This window comes from Ceratotherium simum, chromosome 29 (genome assembly GCF_057802395.1).
Source record: "Ceratotherium simum simum isolate JZ-2026a chromosome 29, ASM5780239v1, whole genome shotgun sequence".
NCBI classification, from domain to species: Eukaryota; Metazoa; Chordata; class Mammalia; order Perissodactyla; family Rhinocerotidae; genus Ceratotherium; species Ceratotherium simum.
The window spans coordinates 5,438,677-5,458,020 of record NC_141928.1 but is presented as its reverse complement, the minus strand read 5'-3'; the positions used below and the strand labels follow the sequence as shown (position 1 = coordinate 5,458,020).

General features: G+C 41.4%; 1 protein-coding gene across 2 annotated transcripts in view; it reads right to left on the bottom strand.

Annotated features, from left to right (window-relative positions):
- MED27 (mediator complex subunit 27) overlaps positions 1-19,344 on the bottom strand; it is a 205,628-nt gene that overhangs the window by 58,124 nt on the left and 128,160 nt on the right. For both annotated transcript variants that reach the window (XM_004423599.3, XM_087418882.1), the window contains exon 4: positions 9,646-9,739. In XM_004423599.3, coding sequence (XP_004423656.1) covers positions 9,646-9,739 — 94 coding nt within the window. The remainder of the gene's footprint in view (positions 1-9,645; positions 9,740-19,344) is intronic.

The window sequence follows — 19,344 nt, the reverse complement described above, 5'->3', positions numbered from 1 at the left end:
CGAAGGTTTACATTTTTGTTCTCATGCTTACCTTTGTACTCATACATTTTAATGCCCTTAGACTCCCCTTTTCTTTCTTTTTTTTTTTGTGAGGAGATCAGCCCTGTGCTAACATCCGCCAATCCTCCTCTTTTTTTTTTTTTTTTTTTTTTTGCTGAGGAAGACGGCCCTGGGCTAACATCTGTGCCCATCTTCCTCCACTTTATATGGGACGCCGCCACAGCATGGCTTGCCAAGCATTGCATCGGTGCGCACCCGGGATCCGAACCAGTGAACCCCGGGCCACTGCAGCGGAGCGCGCGCACTTAACCGCTTGCGCCACCGGTCCGGCCCCTAGACTCCCCTTTTCTTAGATATCATTTTAGCATCTTCTTTGTCAATTTTTAATGGTCTCCTTTAACACTAAAAAAAAAAAAAATCAATGAGCTCATTCTACTTTCATCTTTACCTACCCCTTGCTCCCATTTTTTGTTGAGATTACTTCTACTGTGTTAGAAGACATAACATTTATATATTATTACTTCACCCTCACCACCACCTTTGTTTTAGTTTTATATCAACAATTAAATATATTAGACACTATTAGTCTTGAGGCTGAAGTTTTGCTACTCGTCTCTTGGTTGGATGAAGCTCATCCTCCAATAGATACCTCAAAATGGGCTAAAAGGTACAGAATTCTTGTATGTTTAAAATGACTTTTCTCTGGCCTTGATACTTCAAAGACGTATATATCCTTGATTCAAACTTTCTTTGAAAATGCTGCTTCATCACCGCCTTGCTTTATATACTGTTTTTGAGATGTCTGATACCAGTCTAATTCCTTTGCCCTGTAAGTTATTTGATTTTTGGCTTGGAAGCCTTGAGGATTTCTTTCTTTGAAGTCTGATAGCATTACTACAATATATCTTAGACTTGATTGTCAGTGGTCAGTTATCCCCAGTACCCAGCAAGCCCTTTCAATGTGCTGATTCAGACCTTCTTTAATTCCTAGAAAATGTTCTTAGATTACAGTTTTATGTACTAGTCCTGTTCCATTATTTTGTTCTTCTTCTTCATGGACTCCAATTATATACATGTTGTTTCTTCTTTGTGTTTCACTTAACCACTTTCTCTCTGACCCTTTCTACTTCTTTCTTTATCTTATTTGCATTCTCTTGGTTGTTTCCCAGCCTTTCTTCAATGCCTTTTACTAAATTTCATTTGAATCTAAATGAAAAAATCTAAATTTTTCCTTGAGCATCTTGAAATTTAGTCTTAATTTCTGAGATAACTTCATCATTTTCTTTCATTTTTTCCCCTGAGTATAATAAATCCTTTTCATTTCTTCATATTTTTGCGTGTTTCTAATTTCTGATTCAAGGATTTTTTTCATCTCTCCAAATGTCTGAGGATATTAAAATCAGTGTAGAGAGCTGTGTTAAACAGTTTTCTTCTGTTTTGTGGTGTTTATTTCCTTGGGGCAGGGGGGAAGTTCTTTAGGTGAGGTGTTTATTCCTTCAACATTTTATTATGAAAAATTTCAAAGATCTAAAAAGTTGAAAGAATTATAAAGTGAACACCCATACTCCCATGAGCTAGATTCTACAATTGTTATCCTTTTGTTCTACTTAATTATCACATATATATCCATTTGACCAGCCCTGGCAGTCTAGTGGGTAAGATACAGCGCTCTCACTGCTGTAGCCCAGGTTCCTTTCCTGGTCAGGGAACCACACCACCCATCTGTCGGTTGTCATACTGTGCTGGCTGCATGTTACTGTGATGCTGAAAGCTATTAGACTGGTATTTCAAATACCAGCAGGGTCACCCATGGTAGACAGGTTTCAGCGGAGCTTCCAGACTAAGACAGACTAGGAAGAAGGACCTGGTCATCCACTTCTGAAAAAATTGGCCATGAAAACCCTATGAATAGCAGGGGAGCATTGTCTAATACAGTGCTGGAAGGTGAGAAGATGGTGCAAAAAGACCAGGCAGGGTTCTGCTCTGCTGTCCACAGGGTCACTAGGAATTGGAATGGATTCCACGGCACTAACAACAGATATCCATCTATCTACCTGCTGAGCCATCTTATGTTTTTGATGCATTTGAAAGTTGCATACATTAGTATACTTCATCCCTGAACACTTAGGCAAGCATATTATTAAGTCAAGTTTAACGTTTGTTAAAAAAATTTTTTTTGAGGTAAAATTTGCCTACAACGAATGTACTAATCTTTAGTGTACCATTCTCTGATTCTGACAAATGCATATGGCTATATAAACCACATCTCTACCAAAATACAGAACACTTCTGGGGCCAGCCCTGTGGCCTAGTGGTTGAGTTTGGCTTGCTGTGCTTTGGCGGCCCAGGTTTGGTTCCCGGGCATAGACCGACACTACTCATTGGTGGCCATGCTGCGGCAGCGACCCACATACAAAATAGAGGAAGATTGGCATGGATGTTAGCTCAGGGCGAAGCTTCCCCAGCACAAAAAAAAACCAACCAGAACACTTCCACCACCACCAAATGTTCCCTCATGCCCTTCCCCGTCAATGCCTGCCCTATCCCTCCCAGGGCAAACACTGTTCTGTTTTTACTCACTGTAGTTTTGGCCTGTTCCAGAACTTCGTATAATGCAGTCATACAGTATGTACTCTTTTATGTGAGGCATTTTTCCTCAGCAAAGGTTAACAGTGAGAGTGCAAGTGACAGCTCACTAGGATGTGGGTTTTTTCTTTTTCTTTTTTTTACTCACACATAATTTGAAATGTGGGCTTTCTTGGTCTTTTAGTTGTGTTTATGGTGTGAGTTTTGTAGTTTTATTTGTTCTTGTTTTTCTGTATTGTTTAGAGGATATGTGGAAAGACTTGGATTTAGATAGCCATCCATAATGTTTCTGATTGCAAACATTTTCAAACATAAAGGAAGAGAGACTATTTAATAACCACCCAAATTAAAAAATGATCAAGATTTTGCCATACCTGCTTTATCTAGCCCTCCTTTTTTTGGTTGAAGTATTTTAAAGCAAACCTCATACATCATGTCATTTCAACTCTACATACTTCAGTATCCACCCCTAAAAAATAGAGCTTTGGTTTCATAACCATGAAGCCATTATTACACCTAACAAAATTATCAACAATTCCTTCGTATCATCAGAAATTCAGATCACGTTCAGATCCTTCAGATTGCTTAAAAAATGTTCTTTCATAGTTGGTTTGTTCAAATCAGGATCCAAACAAGGTCCACACTTTACAGGTTGCTGTTAAGCCTTTTAGGCATTCCACGCTCCTCATTTGTTACCACATCCCCACGTCACTGACTTTGTTAAAGAAACTGAGTTGGTTGTCCTGCAGCATGCCCCACATTCCTTTTCCTTTTCCTTTTTGACTTTTTTTAAACCTCAAACTTTTAATCACTAATAAACTTCCATTCGTGTCATTGCCATTGCAACAAACATTTTTGGAACCACCTTTTTGAAATTTAGTTTGATATATTCTTTTGAATATTCTTAATAGTTGAACATATTTCTCCTTAGAGCAGCAGCTCTCAAATATTTTGGTCTCAAGACCTCTCTACACTCTTGAAAATTATCAAGGACCTCAAAGAACTTCTGTTTCTGTGGGATATAGCTATCAATATTTACCACATTAGAATGAACAAAAATGTTTAAACACACAAGCCAATGGGTGTTAGCGTGATGACATCATCTCACATTACAGAGCCTCTGGGAAACTCCACTGTGAACTTGTGAATCAATGAGAATAAAGAAGGAAGCAATGTCTTAGTATTGCCATTAAATAGTTTTGACTTTGTGGACCCCCTGAAAGGGTCCTTGTGACCTCTTGTCACCAGACCATAATTTGAGAACTGCTGCCTTAAACAACGGGTCTGATTTTTGGAAACAAATGTCTTTCGGAACCAGGTTTGGTAAAATGCTTTTTGTATGTCAAAAATGAAGTAGAGGGGCTGGCCTTGTGGCATAGTGGTTAAGTTTGGCGTGCTCCACTTCAGCAGCCTGGGTTTGCGGGTTCGGATCCCCGGCACGGACCTACACCACTCGTCAGCCATGCTGTGGTGGCAACCCACACACAAAATAGAGGAAGATAGGCACAGATGTTAGCTCAGGGCCAATCTTCCTCGACAACAATAACAAAAAATGAAGTAGAACTATAAAAGCTGGTTTTTCTTAGATGTCTTATAAAACGGCATTTTTACAAAAAAACCACTTAACAAAGAATTCCATAATATTCTGTGCTGTGACAAAAATGTTAAGATACAGGTACAGATTCCTAAAGTGACTGCTGTGGCATCACAGAGTTTCAGCACTGGATGGTCTTCAGAAATTTCTCAAGAACAACTAAAGTTATTACCTACGTCTTTGTATGTTTGGAAAAAGTCTGTTTTACTACTTCAGAATTGCCATGTAGGAAAACATTTTGGCATTTTCATGGGAAGTCAAACATTTGCATGCCCTAAACCAGGGTTTCTCAACCTTGGCACTAAAATATGTCTAACTGGTTTAAAAAAGATGTGTCATTCAAAAGCAAGGCATGAATATGTTAAAGAAATTGAAGGTTAGTAAAATGTACATTTAGAAAGACTGATAAATGAGTTTTATCATTGTAAATCATATAACATATAAAGAAAGATTAATTTATAAAACATCAAAGTATATTTCAAATATCATGGTTGAGTTTCATCTTTTTCTTCTTTTCTTAAATTTTGATACCTAGTGGATCAGTCAGAAACCGTAGATTAATATTTTAAATGCCAAAAGAAGCCAGCTGCTTGTTCTAGTCTCTGACTCAGTTAAGCTCTTACAATACTTTGACTGTTTGAAGAAAATTAATAATGGAATGTTAGGCGGTAGATTAACTGAAACTAAATATCAACATAGCTAGATTTATTTTTGGATGACTGATCTCATCTCTTCAAAGAACGGAAACAGGATTTATTATATCGTGAGTTATTAACTTACATAACACCAAAACAGCTCCCCTGAACAGAGCAGAGAGAGCTGGCCACAATGTATTTACAGATGATGTAAGAGGCTGAAAGTTTCGATTTCACATTAGCTAGGACCTGGAGTATACAGGCTCCAGTCGATTACCTAAGGCTCACAAAGATGCCAGAAGTTAAGGCAGTAACTGTCCTGACAGTTTTGGAATCAAACTAGTACTAATGCCTTATTCCTTTTCCCTGAGGAGCAGGTCCCCCTTGCAGCCGATATGGACAAACTGATATATGTGGGAGAGAAAGATGATTTTATTTGTCATTTGTGTATTCACTCAGTAAACACTTACTGACCACCAATTTATCCTCCCTTCCCTCCTCCAGCCCCATCTCCTATGCACGCACTATCTGTGGGTCCGTAAGCATGAAGAGGATACATGCATGTGCTTCCGGGTCAAACAGTGCCCAGGCCAGAAGGTGACGGCCCTCAAGTTTCTGATGGGCTCTGAAGCCCTAATGCCTCCAGGCCAACAAGGACAGGTTGGTTTAGCTTTAGATGAGCCAAATTGACCCCAATCGCCTTAAAAAGTGCCAATTATAAATACAGTCCTTATTTTTTCATTTCCCCTTCTATATTGTGAAGAAACTGCTGATGACAGACTGGGGTTCCCAATTACAGATCTTCGAACGTCTAAGGCACTCTGCTGCTTTGGGCAGTGATTGCCTGGTGAAGGAGGAAACCAAAACGGGATCACCAAACCCGCCTTTTGTTCACGGAATGCTCTGGAGTTCAGTGACTTTATGTCTTTTCCCATGCATGTGCACAAAAAATCCAAAAACCCCTCTGTACTCACAGAAACAGAAGAGATCTATAACAACAACAAAATCAGCAGAACACGTGAAAGCCAGGCCATTTAACCGGAGCCATTTCTGGACCCCTTTGTACACCAGCGTGCATATCATGCCACTCCATTTCACAACTCCAGTGGCTTCGGAAAAAGCTGTCTGCTCCACTGCTCCCAACACTCCTCTTGCTCCTCTAGGCCTTCACTGGCTCCATGGCTTGGGCTAAAGCTTAAAAATTTATCCCAGTGCCCGTGCAAGAATGCTTACACCACCACGATTTAAAAAGCAAAATCGGAAACAACCCAAATGTGCACTGACAAGAGAGAGAATAAAGTGCATACAGTCACAGAATGGGCTGATTACACAACAATGAAGATGATCAAACTACCAGATACAACCACCAACACGGATACGTCTCCAAAACAGTACACACAGCATGATACTATTTTTATAAAGATCAAAATTCGACAAAACTAAATGATACGTTATTTAGGGATACATGTCCATGTGGTAAACTGCATTTAAAAGAGGAAGAGAAGAGGACGATTACTGGGATAGTGGTGGCTTTGGGTGGAGAGGCAGGGACTGGGGAGAAGCACATATTAGTTATGTTCTGCTTTTTAGACTGGGTAGTGAGCTCTTGGATTTATCATTACGCTTTATAACTGACATACACATTACCTATATTCCTTTATATATATCAAATTACATAATAAAAAAATTTTAAGAAAACATTACCAGCCTGGTGCCTGGTAGTCCAAATCTTACTCGCCACCATCATGAGCTATAATCAGAAACAGGAGGAGGAAAGCATCCTAGAGGCTTGGCAGCAGTGTCCTGGCTGCACGGCCCAGGAGAAAAGCTACACCAGTTTTCTTACTTGTAAAATGGAAACAACTGGTGCTATCTATCTGTGAGGTAGATACTCCTTTCGTCCTACTGTGAGGACAAAAGGAGAGGAGCACTGTGGAAGCCACGAGGCTCTGTCCAGTGACGTTTATTTTATCATGCAGACTGCTGCTTTCTCGGCCCTGCCTCTCTCATCTGCTGGGGAATGACCCCCCTCTACTCCTTGCAGTGCTGTGGGGTTGCCAAGGCATGACTTCCCCCCGCCCAGGGGGAGGAACAACTTCAGGTTAGGCCGGCAGGAGTGTTTCTCCCAGGTTGAATGTGCATGGGCATGGGATGGAAACAGCTGACCCCAAATCATTTGGGGCACAGGGTCCCAGAAGGACCCTTGTCCTGCTCTTGACACTCCTGGAGCCACCCTGGTTTTGGTCCCTCCTGGGAGGTCAGCTCTATCTTCGTGTCTGTGAGCATTATCATCATTAAAAAGCAAAACAAAGACAAAAACTAACCCTTTTCTTGCTTAAGTTAATCAGAGCAGGTTTCCGCTGCCTGCACTCAAGGAAGCCTGGCTGATGCCGGAGGAAAGGCCATTGGATTAAAACGAAGAGGTGCAGTTCGGGCTTTGGCTAAGGTAGGTAAAAGGAGATGTCAGCAGAGACTGCTCAAGTGTGTCCTGCTTCAATGGCCTAACTGGTCTCTCCCCTCAGTCTCACTCGCCTCCCAAAGCTTTCCAGAATACACTGTATTCCAGATTAATACAATGCAGCCTAAACTCATCTCCAGAAAACAACACTTGAACTCTCGCCTGAACCTCCTGCAGCAGTGCCCTACAGCCTGCAGTACAGGGCCCAAACTTCCCCCGAAGGCACAGGGACAGGCGACCAGCAAGGGCAGCAAAGGAGCAAAGGAGCGCTCATGCTGCTCCTCTCCCAGGTGAGAATTCCCTTCAACCTCAGAGATGTGCACGGCAGCAGCAAATGGCCTAGAGATCTGCAATCTAATAAAATACCATCTTTTAAAAGTAAAAGCCAAATAAAGCAATTATGTTAAAAGTATGATTATCCATCTGGCAATCTGATTCTGAATCAGATCACCCATTGCTACTCCTATAAATAAGCACCACCTTATGTGAATTCTGTGTTACCTAAGAAAGGTAACAACTAGAGGGCTAGATGCACAGTGATCTGAATTAGCCATTCATGGGGGTAAAAACGGTATCCATAAAATGGGATTCTTCCCTTGAATTGAGCCCCTAAACTCTCCCATCAGTCTATTAAAACAGAAGCTCCCTGAGAAAGCAGATGAGGCTGACAGGTCATTGTGAAAAAAAAGCCAGCTTTCTCAGGTGGAAGTAACTCTAATATCTTAGACCTGTTTACCTATAATCCTGTTCTCTCTGCTCATTCCCTTCAATGCCAAATTCCTACCTTCATCATGAAATGGAAGCTCAATGACCCAGAAATAATTTGAGCAAACCTATTTCACTGAGGACGCTTCCATTTTTATCTTCATTAACTCTCTGGTCCCTGTCAAGTATGCTGAAAGCAGGACTTATGTTTTAGCTTCTGGGTCTAGAGGATCTTAAAATTTAGACAATTTGTACATTTAACTGAGGCAGAAAATATTGCATGTTTTGTAGACAGATACAAATTGTTCTCTTTTTCTATTAAAAGAACACTGCATTACCTAGTTCACTGTATTTTTTGTGTGTGTATGTGAGGAAGATTAGCCCTGACCTAACATCTGTTGCCAATCCTCCTCTTTTTGCTGAGGAAGACTGGCCCTGGGCTAACATCCGTGCCCATCTTCCTCTATTTTATATGGGACACCGCCACAGCATGGCTTGATGAGCGGTACGTAGGTCTGAGCCCAGGATCTGAACCTGCGAACCCCGGGCCGCCAAAGCGGTGCGCGTGAACTTAACCACTACGTCACTGGGCTGGCCCCATGGTTCACTATATTTTTTAATGGAAAGAATTTTAAAGTAGCATGTTACCCAGATGAACCTCACTAATTTTTTGCTGACAAATGAAATATCACACGTGTAACAAACAAGCCCACATCTTTTCCTTTTTTAAGGGAAAAACACACATGCACACACAATAAGCCTATTCTTCTCCAGTGAATGGCTTGCGTGAGGAATAACTCATCCTGGGTAACTGGCTATTTACAAGATTTTACAAAGTAAAATGCTAAAATATGGGGAGTTCACACTAGGCCCCAAAGCAGCAGCAACTGATGAGACATAAAAAACACTCTGTCCTAAAGCTCACCTCCCGGATGCCCATCAAAACCTATCACTCTTATTCAATTAATGCTGCTTTCTGTAAAATGTGGCAGCTCCTCAAAATTTGTGTTCAGCAAAGAATTCTTCAAGTGCACATTTTATTACACAGAGCATTAGAAAAGCTCCTCATCACTGAAGTCTCTATGCCTCTCTAATTACTAATATAATTTCTATTCCACTGTATTTCCCAAGCACACCTGTCTTTGGTGAATTCATGCAAATACAAACATCAATGGTGAGGTTATGAGGCCAACTTGCTCAGAGCAAATCAAAATCAGAAACAACAAAATCGGAAGTCGTCAATAATAAGGTTTCAGAACACTTTCTTCAAATATATAATGGATTTTATAAATGATTTTCCACAGAACCTGGTTCTGTTTTAAGAGGGTGGTTTCTTTAGCAGGTTCCATTAGTTGAGCATTACTATTGCGTTTGGGACAATATAAAACAGATGTACCAAAACACCACGAACTGACTTACAGCTGAAATCGTCTCACAGTATATTTCCTTTCTGGGTAACTCTTAGATGGTCTCTGCACTTTGTTCAAAAGCAAAGTTGCAATGTGCAGAATTTTTAACCTACAGAATGCCAGTAAAGAGAAATATGCTATTCACCATCCAACTGGGATGTAATTTCCATTCTATACATCCTACAACACAGAAACAGATTTAACCTTGAGGTGAATTTTCTCCCACATGTCCCTACAAATAGGTCAGGTAGAACTTACCAGAAGCATTGCTGATGTTCCATTGGGTCTGGATAAGTGGATAGACATTTCAGGAAACATCCTGTCAATGCGGCTGATCACATCATCAACATATCTAAGTGGGAAAAAGAAACACAAGTAGGAACTGGAACCCTAGTCAAAGAAATACAAATCTATAGCGTATTAAAGAATTCTCTTTTCCACTTTGTTTTTTATCATTGGAATACATTTTTAAGACAGCAAATGGGATTCACAAAGCTTTTTATGAAAAACACTACTCCCTCCTTCCTCCTATTGCCCTTCAGAGCCAACCATTCTTTAGTAACTTCTTCTGGTATTTACCTCCGTATTTCTACACGATTTGTTTTTAATGCCAGTTCTTGCTTTTTCATTTTAGAGGATGACCTAGTGACTTTCTTCTACAGATCAGAATTTAGCTCTGTCACCTTCCTGGCCACTGGGCTCCAACCACAGAGGCTCCTCTCTCCGTCCCTCTGGTCTAGGGACGGCAGCAGCTTCCAGATGTTGCTCAGCTCTGGTTGCCTCACTGTCTCCTGTTTGGTTTCTCATCTCAATTACCTGAATAACCAATTCCCTGGATTAAATTCCTTCTATTTTAATACCTGAAATCATTTGTTTTCCTGGTTGGATTCTTAACTAATTCAAGTTATATCATAATTTTTGCTTAAGTTGGTATTTGGCGTTTACATTCTAAAATCTCTGCATATATTTTTTTAATAGCTGAGCCATATAGTGGCTCATGAGTACATTTATTTACTTATAAGGCTTTCTGTTTTACCTTGATTTTCACTTGATTAGTTTTCCATGTACGTGTTACGATTTTAGCCCTAAACTCGCTACCTGACTCTAAAACTTCTCCCACTACAGTCAAACATATCAGGCAATCTATCAGTTCCATTTTTTCTTGGAAACATCCCTCTGAAAGTGAGTCCTCTCTGTTCTTCTTCCTAAATGGAATCTACATTTCTTAAGGTTTAATAATCATTGAGATAACTGACATTAAGCGCTTAGCATGGTGTCTGGCACATACTAAGGACTCAAAAACTATAAATACTCTTATTGGTACATCATGGGCCTATTCTGCAAAAATGCCCTCTCTTATTGGGATGAATCCCTCCCCCACCACCTGCCGGTGAACACTTATGGTGAAAACGCCAACCCACAGCATCAACAGAGCTGGGTCTGGCTTGGATCCTTTGAGAATAAAATCATACCAGCATTTGTGCTCACCATCCAATCACTCTGGACACAAAGGGGATGTATAATACAAGAGCTGAGATGCAAAACTATCTATTAAGGAGTTTGCATTGGATTTCACATCTGTTGGATATGACAAATTAAATTACATGTCCATTAGATCAGGACATATAAAAGCTATGTTCTCTTGGGGGAAGAGGGATATTAGCACTCCACTCATAACATGAAAAGATTTTAGTTTGAAACCCGGGGCTCATGAGAGATAGCAGACAACAAAATGCCATTTGTTAAAAAGTGAACACCAAGGTATCAGCCATGAAAGTCAGAAAGTAATCTTACTGATTAACCTATTGAGTTCTCCTTAGAGAATGTTACGTACAGGTTTAAACTTAGAGCTGAAAGCGGAAGGGGAAGAACTACAGAAGGCCCAGTGGTAAACGACAGTGACAGAAGACTGGAGCACAGACACAGGAGGAGAGGTGGAGAGGCACTGGAAGCTGTTTGCTCCTGGGGAAAAGAGGGCTGAGGGGAGACTGATATTCTTCAAGTACGCAAACGGCTTTACAAACTCAGTACCAAGCAGCTATCTTCCATCTCTAGAAAGGACCATAAGATGAGGATATGACATGAAAAAGCAAACGAGCTCAGAAAGAACAAGAGGTATTTCTTAAAGGTAAGGCCCCATTCTGTTGATTTTTAAAATGGTTTAGAAAACAACCTTTCCTGGATGGCTAAGAAACAGATTGACTGAGACACAATACATTATCCCACTTGGTCCCCTTCTAGACTCACAGCCTCACAATATACAACCTTGGCTCTGAACTTAAATGCTACAAAAGAGGTGAAAAGATGAAGGAAGGAGGAAAGTAACTCATTTTTCATCACTGCCTGATGTTTCTTGAAATGGTGAAAGACACACGGCAAACTTGATGTCAAAAGTGTACACCAGGTCACTGGAAACATTTCTGCGTTTACATACTTCTTTTCTAAATCTGTGTGTGTGGTCGAAACCCAGTTACCCCAGACTCAGCAGGAAGCAAAAATCCACTGTCCTGTGTAAATGGAGGTCATTGCTAAGTATATGCTAATGGGGGGGGGAGACAATGTCTTCTGAATCCATCCTCAATCAATAGCCATCATAGCTCTGGACAGTGGAATGCAAATGAATATGCAGAACTTCAGTACAAAGGTAACATCATAATTGGCTTTCCCTTGTACCTTTCACCTTGAAGATTTTCAAAATACTTTCTGGAAAACTTGTCTCTTTAGTAGGCCAGGAAAGCAGGAGAATGGGCAGGTTAAGTGACGATTCCAGAAACCAAGCTGAGTGCGTACATTTCTAGGATTCTATGCCAACTACCTGACTTTGCTTGCTTTTAGTAAGGGCCAGAGCTCTAAATGGGCAGACAACAAATGTTCCTTGCCATTCATTTCTGGATTCCTTTATTTATGAGCTCTTTACTTGTAAAGGAAGGCAGTGGCAAGAGAAAAAGAGTTCCCAGGAAAAATATCTGCTGCAGCCATAGGAAAGTTGAGAGGTCTGGGGTGGTATTTTTTGTTTCCTCTCCAACCTGTGATCTTAGTTAAAGCTCAGCAAACTCAGTCCAAAGATTTTATTAAGCAAAAATGAATTTCAAGGAGACTGTTTCTCATTCACATGCCTAACATAAAGGAGACGCAAATTTCCCTTTTACAGGTGACATTATGTATTTGCCAAAAAGAGAAAGAGAGAAAGGCAGCTGCGTCTTTACCCGAGGAAAACAATGTCTAAATCCTAGAAGCGAAAATCAAAACATTTCATTTTCAAATAGACGCAACCTTCAAATGCAAATTCCCCACTAGTGACTTGACAGAAATCAGGAAAGCTTGGAAATGAAAAAGCTGGAGACAAAAATGACACTTTCGGGCCGGCCCCGTGGCTTAGCGGTTAAGTGCGTGTGCTCCGATGCTGGCGGCCTGGGTTCGGATCCCGGGCGTGCACCGACGCACCGCTTCTCCGGCCATGCTGAGGCTGCGTCCCACATACAGCAACTAGAAGGATGTGCAACTATGACATGCAACTATCTGCTGGGGCTTTGGGGGAAAAATAAATAAATAAAAATTAAAAAAAAAAAATTAAAAAAAAAAATGACACTTTCTTTTCGCCGAGGGTGGGGTCGGTGTGGGGGGTGGTCTTCATCGCATCCTCACCTCTCTGGCAGTACTTCTCAGGATGCTGCCTCCCAAGCCAGCGTGCCCCGCTCGCGTCTGCACAGAGCTCGGCAACGTGGCACCCCACTTCGCGTGCAGGGCTGAGGACAGGTAGGAACAGCGTGCTCTCCTCCCACACTCCCACCATATGTTACACTCCGTTCTGTGGCAGGATCAAATTACTTTAATTTTTACCTTTGGAATATAGGCAAACAAGCAGTAACACAGCAGTGGTGACTAGTTTACACTTGAGCAGACGCGGTGCGGAAAGACATTAATTTAGTGCCAAATTGAGCAGTGAGTCACAATTTGCACATATCTGTCAACTTGTTAACAGGGTAATAACTTGGAAAGATTGCTGTTCCTATTTACATTACAGAGGCCTTTCAAAAACGGAGAGCTGCTTGGTTCTCCTCCTTGAAGCACTCGGCCAATGAGCTGGCTTGATGGTCCAAGAACCAGGCTAGAAAAACAAACTTCTAGAAATCACAAGTTCAGATCAAGGTGAGATTCATAACTTCAATATTTTCAGGCAGAAAATTAACTTTTGAGCAATTAGAGAATCCCATCTCCCTGTCCTGCTCCCCCTTTACAGTCAGACTCTCAATGGTTTCTGATCCAATTTTTCCCAGTGCGATCCAACCTATTCTTCTGAGGCTTCTATAGGCTTCCTCAGGACTAAGCTTCAGTCTCAACTACTTCAACATCTCTGCTGTGTCAGAAACAATCACGCCATTCTCAGGTTTCTAACATTAATTCTGAAGCCCCATCAACCTTGTTCTTTCTCTGATTTTCTTCAAGTAGCTTGGCCTGCTCCTTTAAATGCCCTTAATCAGAGAACTAACCAACACTGGGACCTCAGAGGTCCTCTCATCCAACATCCCTGTCAACCTAGGAATTTAACAGCATCTCTGAGAGGAGGTCTGCGTGAAAACCCTGGTAACACACCTGACAAGGCAGCCCCTTGTACTGAGGGACCACCAGGTTGTTTCAAATTCACGTACCAGTATCTCCACACAATTACCCCACTTCAGTCATATGCAATGACACACAAATATTTCCTCCAAAACCTAAAGGCCTTCTGCAAACACGTAAACATGTATCGGTTCTTCTGATTTATCAGCGTTTTAAAATCTTTCTTGCATCACAGATCCCTTTGATGTACTAAAAACTAAAATACATGTCTGCACAACACTTTACATACTATTTTCTGCAGCTCATAGCCGCTTTAAAGTCCATTCACAGACCCCAAGTTCAGAAGAACTGTTCTAGACCTGTTCTAGAAGTGAGGTATCTAGTTTTCTTCTTTGTTCCTTTCTGAATGATAAATTGTATTTTTCAATAAAGCCATTTTCATTGTAGAAATATATATATTTGTTACAGCCTAAAAGTGAACACGACTGAGGGGGTACAATGAATCTAACAGTTCCAATAATCTTAAAATCATGCTTCCATGATGGAGTCCAAGGATAGTTTTTGTTTGTTTGTTTTTAAACAACTGTCTCTCACTGTTAATCAATCTTTCCAACAAAGTCAAGGACCTACTTCCAAGACCTTTGAGCTCATTTGATAGGGAGTAACCATTTCTGCCCCCCAAAGCCACATCACCCATGCTTTACAGAAGCTCCTTGCTTGTAGAAAGAAGGAGCTGCCTGCCTTCTGCATCACTGCTTAAGGCACAGCTCAGCAGTGAACTAAAGTCTCGAGTCCAAAGAGGGCCAAGGAGGCCTGCAGTCCAGCTGCTGCTACTGCCCCAGTCTCGTCTGGCCTCCTTCCCCAACTACCCCCCGCAGGCTTGCACCACCCTGCACACTGTGCACATTCTGCACTCTCTGCCTGGAGGATTCTCCTCACAACTACTTCTACCCCCATGCCCAGGTCAGTCCTGCTCACTCTTCAAGTCTTTGGCTTCCAGCTTAAATGACACTTCCTCAGGGAAGCCTCCCCTGACGCTTCCCTCTGCCCCCAATCAGTTCAGGGCACCTCATCTCACCTCTTGTGGCACTTTTTATTTCTCTTTGTGTCTCCTGTCCCAGTTGTAATTAAACAATTTTTCAAGTGATTGTTTAATGTCTATCTCCCCAAAAGGACTCTCTACGGGGATGGCATGACTGCCTTCTTCAAGGCTGAATCCCAGCACCTTGCCACGGTGCCTGGCACCCACTAGACACTCCTTAAATATTTGCTGAATGAGTAGACAGGACATTAAAAGTAAGCTATGGAGACCCAAGTCGGGCAGCTATGAAACGACTAACAAGCAAAGCTCTCTTTAGCAGATGAAGATTTGAGGTGCCAGAGAGTTCATTATATTAGCCAGCAAAAGTCACTAACAGCAGCAACCAGAGAGCTCCACAAAACAAATCTCAAAGAAAGCAGCAGAGATTCTTCAAAGTTTGACAGCTGCATATACAGCTACACAATCCCGGCATCTGTTTTAGTGGAAGCTCAATGCCTCTCAGAAGCGAGAGCCTTCTCAAGACGTGCACTGCGTTACTGACATGCCAGTTTTAAAATGTTGCTTTTAATGAACTAATTAATTCTGCAAAAACATTAGTACAAAGATGTACGCTACCAAATTAGGATCACAATACCAAAATGATAACAAAACAAAATGCGGAAGGCATTTCTAAAGATATCAGTTTTGCAAAACATTAATTTTCCACTCTACACATTAAAATACGTTGCAAACTATTTGTTATTAAAGCCTTAAAATAAATTGCTGGACAGATGGCTTAGTTCTCTAAAGTCTGACCCCTCCTCAAAAGAAAAAAACCCCAACAAACCTGGACTCCAGCCAGTGATCCCGTGTTAGTGAGATGTTCAGCAGCTCAAACCAGATTTAAATAGCATTTACCCCACACAATGTGTACAACACATGCTGTTCACTATCTCCACCCATACAAAACTGAAAATCAGGAATGCATATATTAATAAAACACCTTTTGGAGGAAAGGGTAATGCCCAGTAGATATCAAAAAGGGAATCATATGCACGAGCTGAAAATGACTTAAGATTTTCTTCCACACCTGTCCTGAATGATGAGACCGAGAGGACTTTGCCAGTGGGTAGCAACAGAAGGGGGTTTGTCTAATTACTTCATGAGAATGAGATTGCCTGAAACTATAACCATCAATCTCAATATGCTGAAGAAGGAAGACTGGAAACTTAGGTCAAACTTGCTCACTTCTTCTACTTAGGTCAAGCTTCTCAGATTTGTAAAATACCTATATCGTGTCTGTGAAAAGATTTCTGGTTATTCTCTTAAGAAAATTAAAAGTATTTTCTAAACTGTACATCAAAAAGCAAGACTAGATGTATTACAGACAGAAATAAGAGCACTGGCTTAGATTTCTACACCATCTCTCACCACACTCCCTTACCATCCCTACCCAACTAGCTACCTACCTACTAGGTGATTCTCTTCCAAGGAATGACACTCAAACCCTTAAAATCTCTTTATGGAAACTCAACCTAAGCAGACAGGGTTCTCCAGATTAGGAAGACTTGCTTCCTTGGAATGAAACTATGGCCAGGCCACAGAAGTGGAAGGGGAGCTTTCCCCATTCACTCCTTAGTAGCTTATAAATTTCAAACTATGTGAATATGTTACCTGAACAAATTTAGGAGAACCACCTGAGCAAGTGAACAAAAGCTATCCTACATTTTCTAACGTTGAAATAAATGCACAAAGACCCATCACATACTGACATATATAAACAGACCTGCCTGCCTGCCTTCTCATTGAGTGTCAAACAGCCCAGTAAGTTCATAGGTATGTAAGAACTAGAACACGTGGTAAACAGCATCATAAAAACAGAATTCTTCCTACGCATGATTTATCGAGGTAAAGAGTTTAGCCTGTCAACTACCCCTACTATATCTATTAGTAAATATTAGGTGCCTACAATCCTCAACAAACAATTACTGTGTTCAGGAAATGATGTTAAATACTAAGGATAGAAAAAAGTTGAATTAGCTGGCCCACAGGAGGCTCTTCTGTGAGAACTGGGCGGCTGGAGGGATGGGTCTAGCCCGTGCTTTCTGTTGAAGGAGAGTCAGTTGAGCAGGAGAGTAGGCATTGCTTTCCACTTTTCAAAGCACTTTTGCATCCTTTATCTCATTTGATTGCTCACCAACTCTGGGAAGAAGGGCAAGTATAAAATTCACGATTCATAAATGACAGAAAAAAAGGAGGCTAAGTGACACCCAGGGTAACAGCACGGCGGAGTGGCGGAGCTGAGCTCAGAGTGTACGTCTGATTCCATCTCAGGGCTTTTACCATTCCAGGGCTTTCTTGCACACCGCAGTGCTTGTAGTAGCTCTGTGAGGATTCCACGGAAAAAGCAGATTTCCTTTTTGTCATTCCCCAGACTTTTTATAAAACAACTGAGACATTTTTTAGTAGTGTGTTAACAAAATGAAATCAATTTATGATTTTCTCTCTCCGCAGTCATTCAGTAAATATCCATTCAGTGCCTAAGTTAGCCATGATGATCAAGGTGGACTCCAGCCCCACGGGGCTTACACTTCATTCACTTACAAACCACACTTGTGCTACTGAACGCTCAGCTTCAGTTTTGTTTCAAATCCGCGACCCTGAACAGAAAAGGACCCTCTGAGGAAGAAAGGTGATTGGGAGTTTGAGGCCCAGTGGCCCTGGGCTCTTCCTGGAGTCCCCTCTGATTGTGGGTTCAAGTCCCACCAGGGGAAAGAAAATTGGTAACAATTTCCCTTCAAGGCCACAGGTTTATCTCCAGAAAAATGGGAAAGCTAAGTTAAATTTCCTTCCAATCTCCTGTTGGGTTTTTGATTTTGTGACTCTCAATGTGCAAATTTGGTAGGTAACAGGAAGGGGTGAAAAAGTGAATGCTTGTTTTACATTTCATTTTCTATTAATAACTAAAAGATAGACGTTTTTCTAAATTTCTGTTCTTCTTGCATTAAAAATTTACTCAGATATCTGGGTGGGTCCCAGTTTTCCCTAAAATATTTAAACAATGCATTAAGCTTGGGAAAGAATTATAATTTCACTCAACATCTACCTCCTCTGCAAGCCCTTACATGTTACAGAGAGGAAAAAAAAAAAACCCCAAACAAGAAAAACATCCACATCGAACTTTCTAGCAACACCAATGAACAATAGTTATTACACCACCTCTGTCAGATCTGGTGACACAACACCTGGAGTTCACCTGGGTCATATGACGAATGTGTGAACAATTCACACCCCAGGGCTCTCACTTCCAACCAGGCAGCTGCGTGGGACCGACAACACACGCTGGAAAGCTACATCCCTTCCCAAATCCCCACAGCTCCCCTTCCCAGCCCGGTTACAGGTGAGGACTGGTCCTTAGTGCGGACTGGCCTGTTCAGATTTGACACTCCTCGGCAATGCTTTAATGCAGCAACCAGTTCTGGTAGTTCAGTTTGCTGCACACACATACAACAAGATTTTGTTCCCATTTGATGTTTTAATGTCCCTGGGAACATACATGGTAGATTTCACAAAGAGAAATGCCAAAGAGAATGCTAACAATCACTGAACACATAACTTGTTCCAGTCATAACAATACATTAAGCAAATGCATACCAGTAGTCAGAAATGGTCAACACATTCAGGAAACCATAAAACTTTTTTCTCCCCTTCTGGGACAAATACGTTTGTACGACAGTAATTTCAAGTTTTATTTTCATTCATCAGACAATCACTCCTTGAGCAAGTCTGAGGCCTACCCACCTCCAGTCCCTGCAATGACTTTGCACGTAATACACACTCAATAAACACTGGGTGAACTGGACTGATCTAAACAGACGGGATCAAGGCTGAATAAAGAACACAGAGTAAACAGAACCTTGTTTTGTAATTGTTTCTTTTACAAAAAGTAAAATTCTAAACCAGAAAATGTCATCCAATCTCTAACAACAGACATAGCGAGGGTGCCTCTTCCCCTTTCTCTCTGAGCGCAGCTGGGTTATAAGGCAGACTTGAGATGATGACAAATGGAATGTAATGAGAACAAAACCAGACATTCCTGGGTGGGGTCTCTTGATTGGAACTTTGGGGGGCTTTCCCACCTATGGTTCCCACCTGGAGGGCTCACTGCCCGACTCTTCACTCCTAATCTAATCCCCTTCAGATCTCTGCTGAACCAAAACTGCAGTAGAAAAGTATTCTCCAAGACCCCAGATCAAAGACGGCCCAGTGCCATCACTCACAGCATCCTTCACTTGTTCTTCAGAGTACAGACCACGATCCAGCCCACACATCTGGGTGACTGACTGTCAAATGTTCACCTTTCCCATCAGACTGAA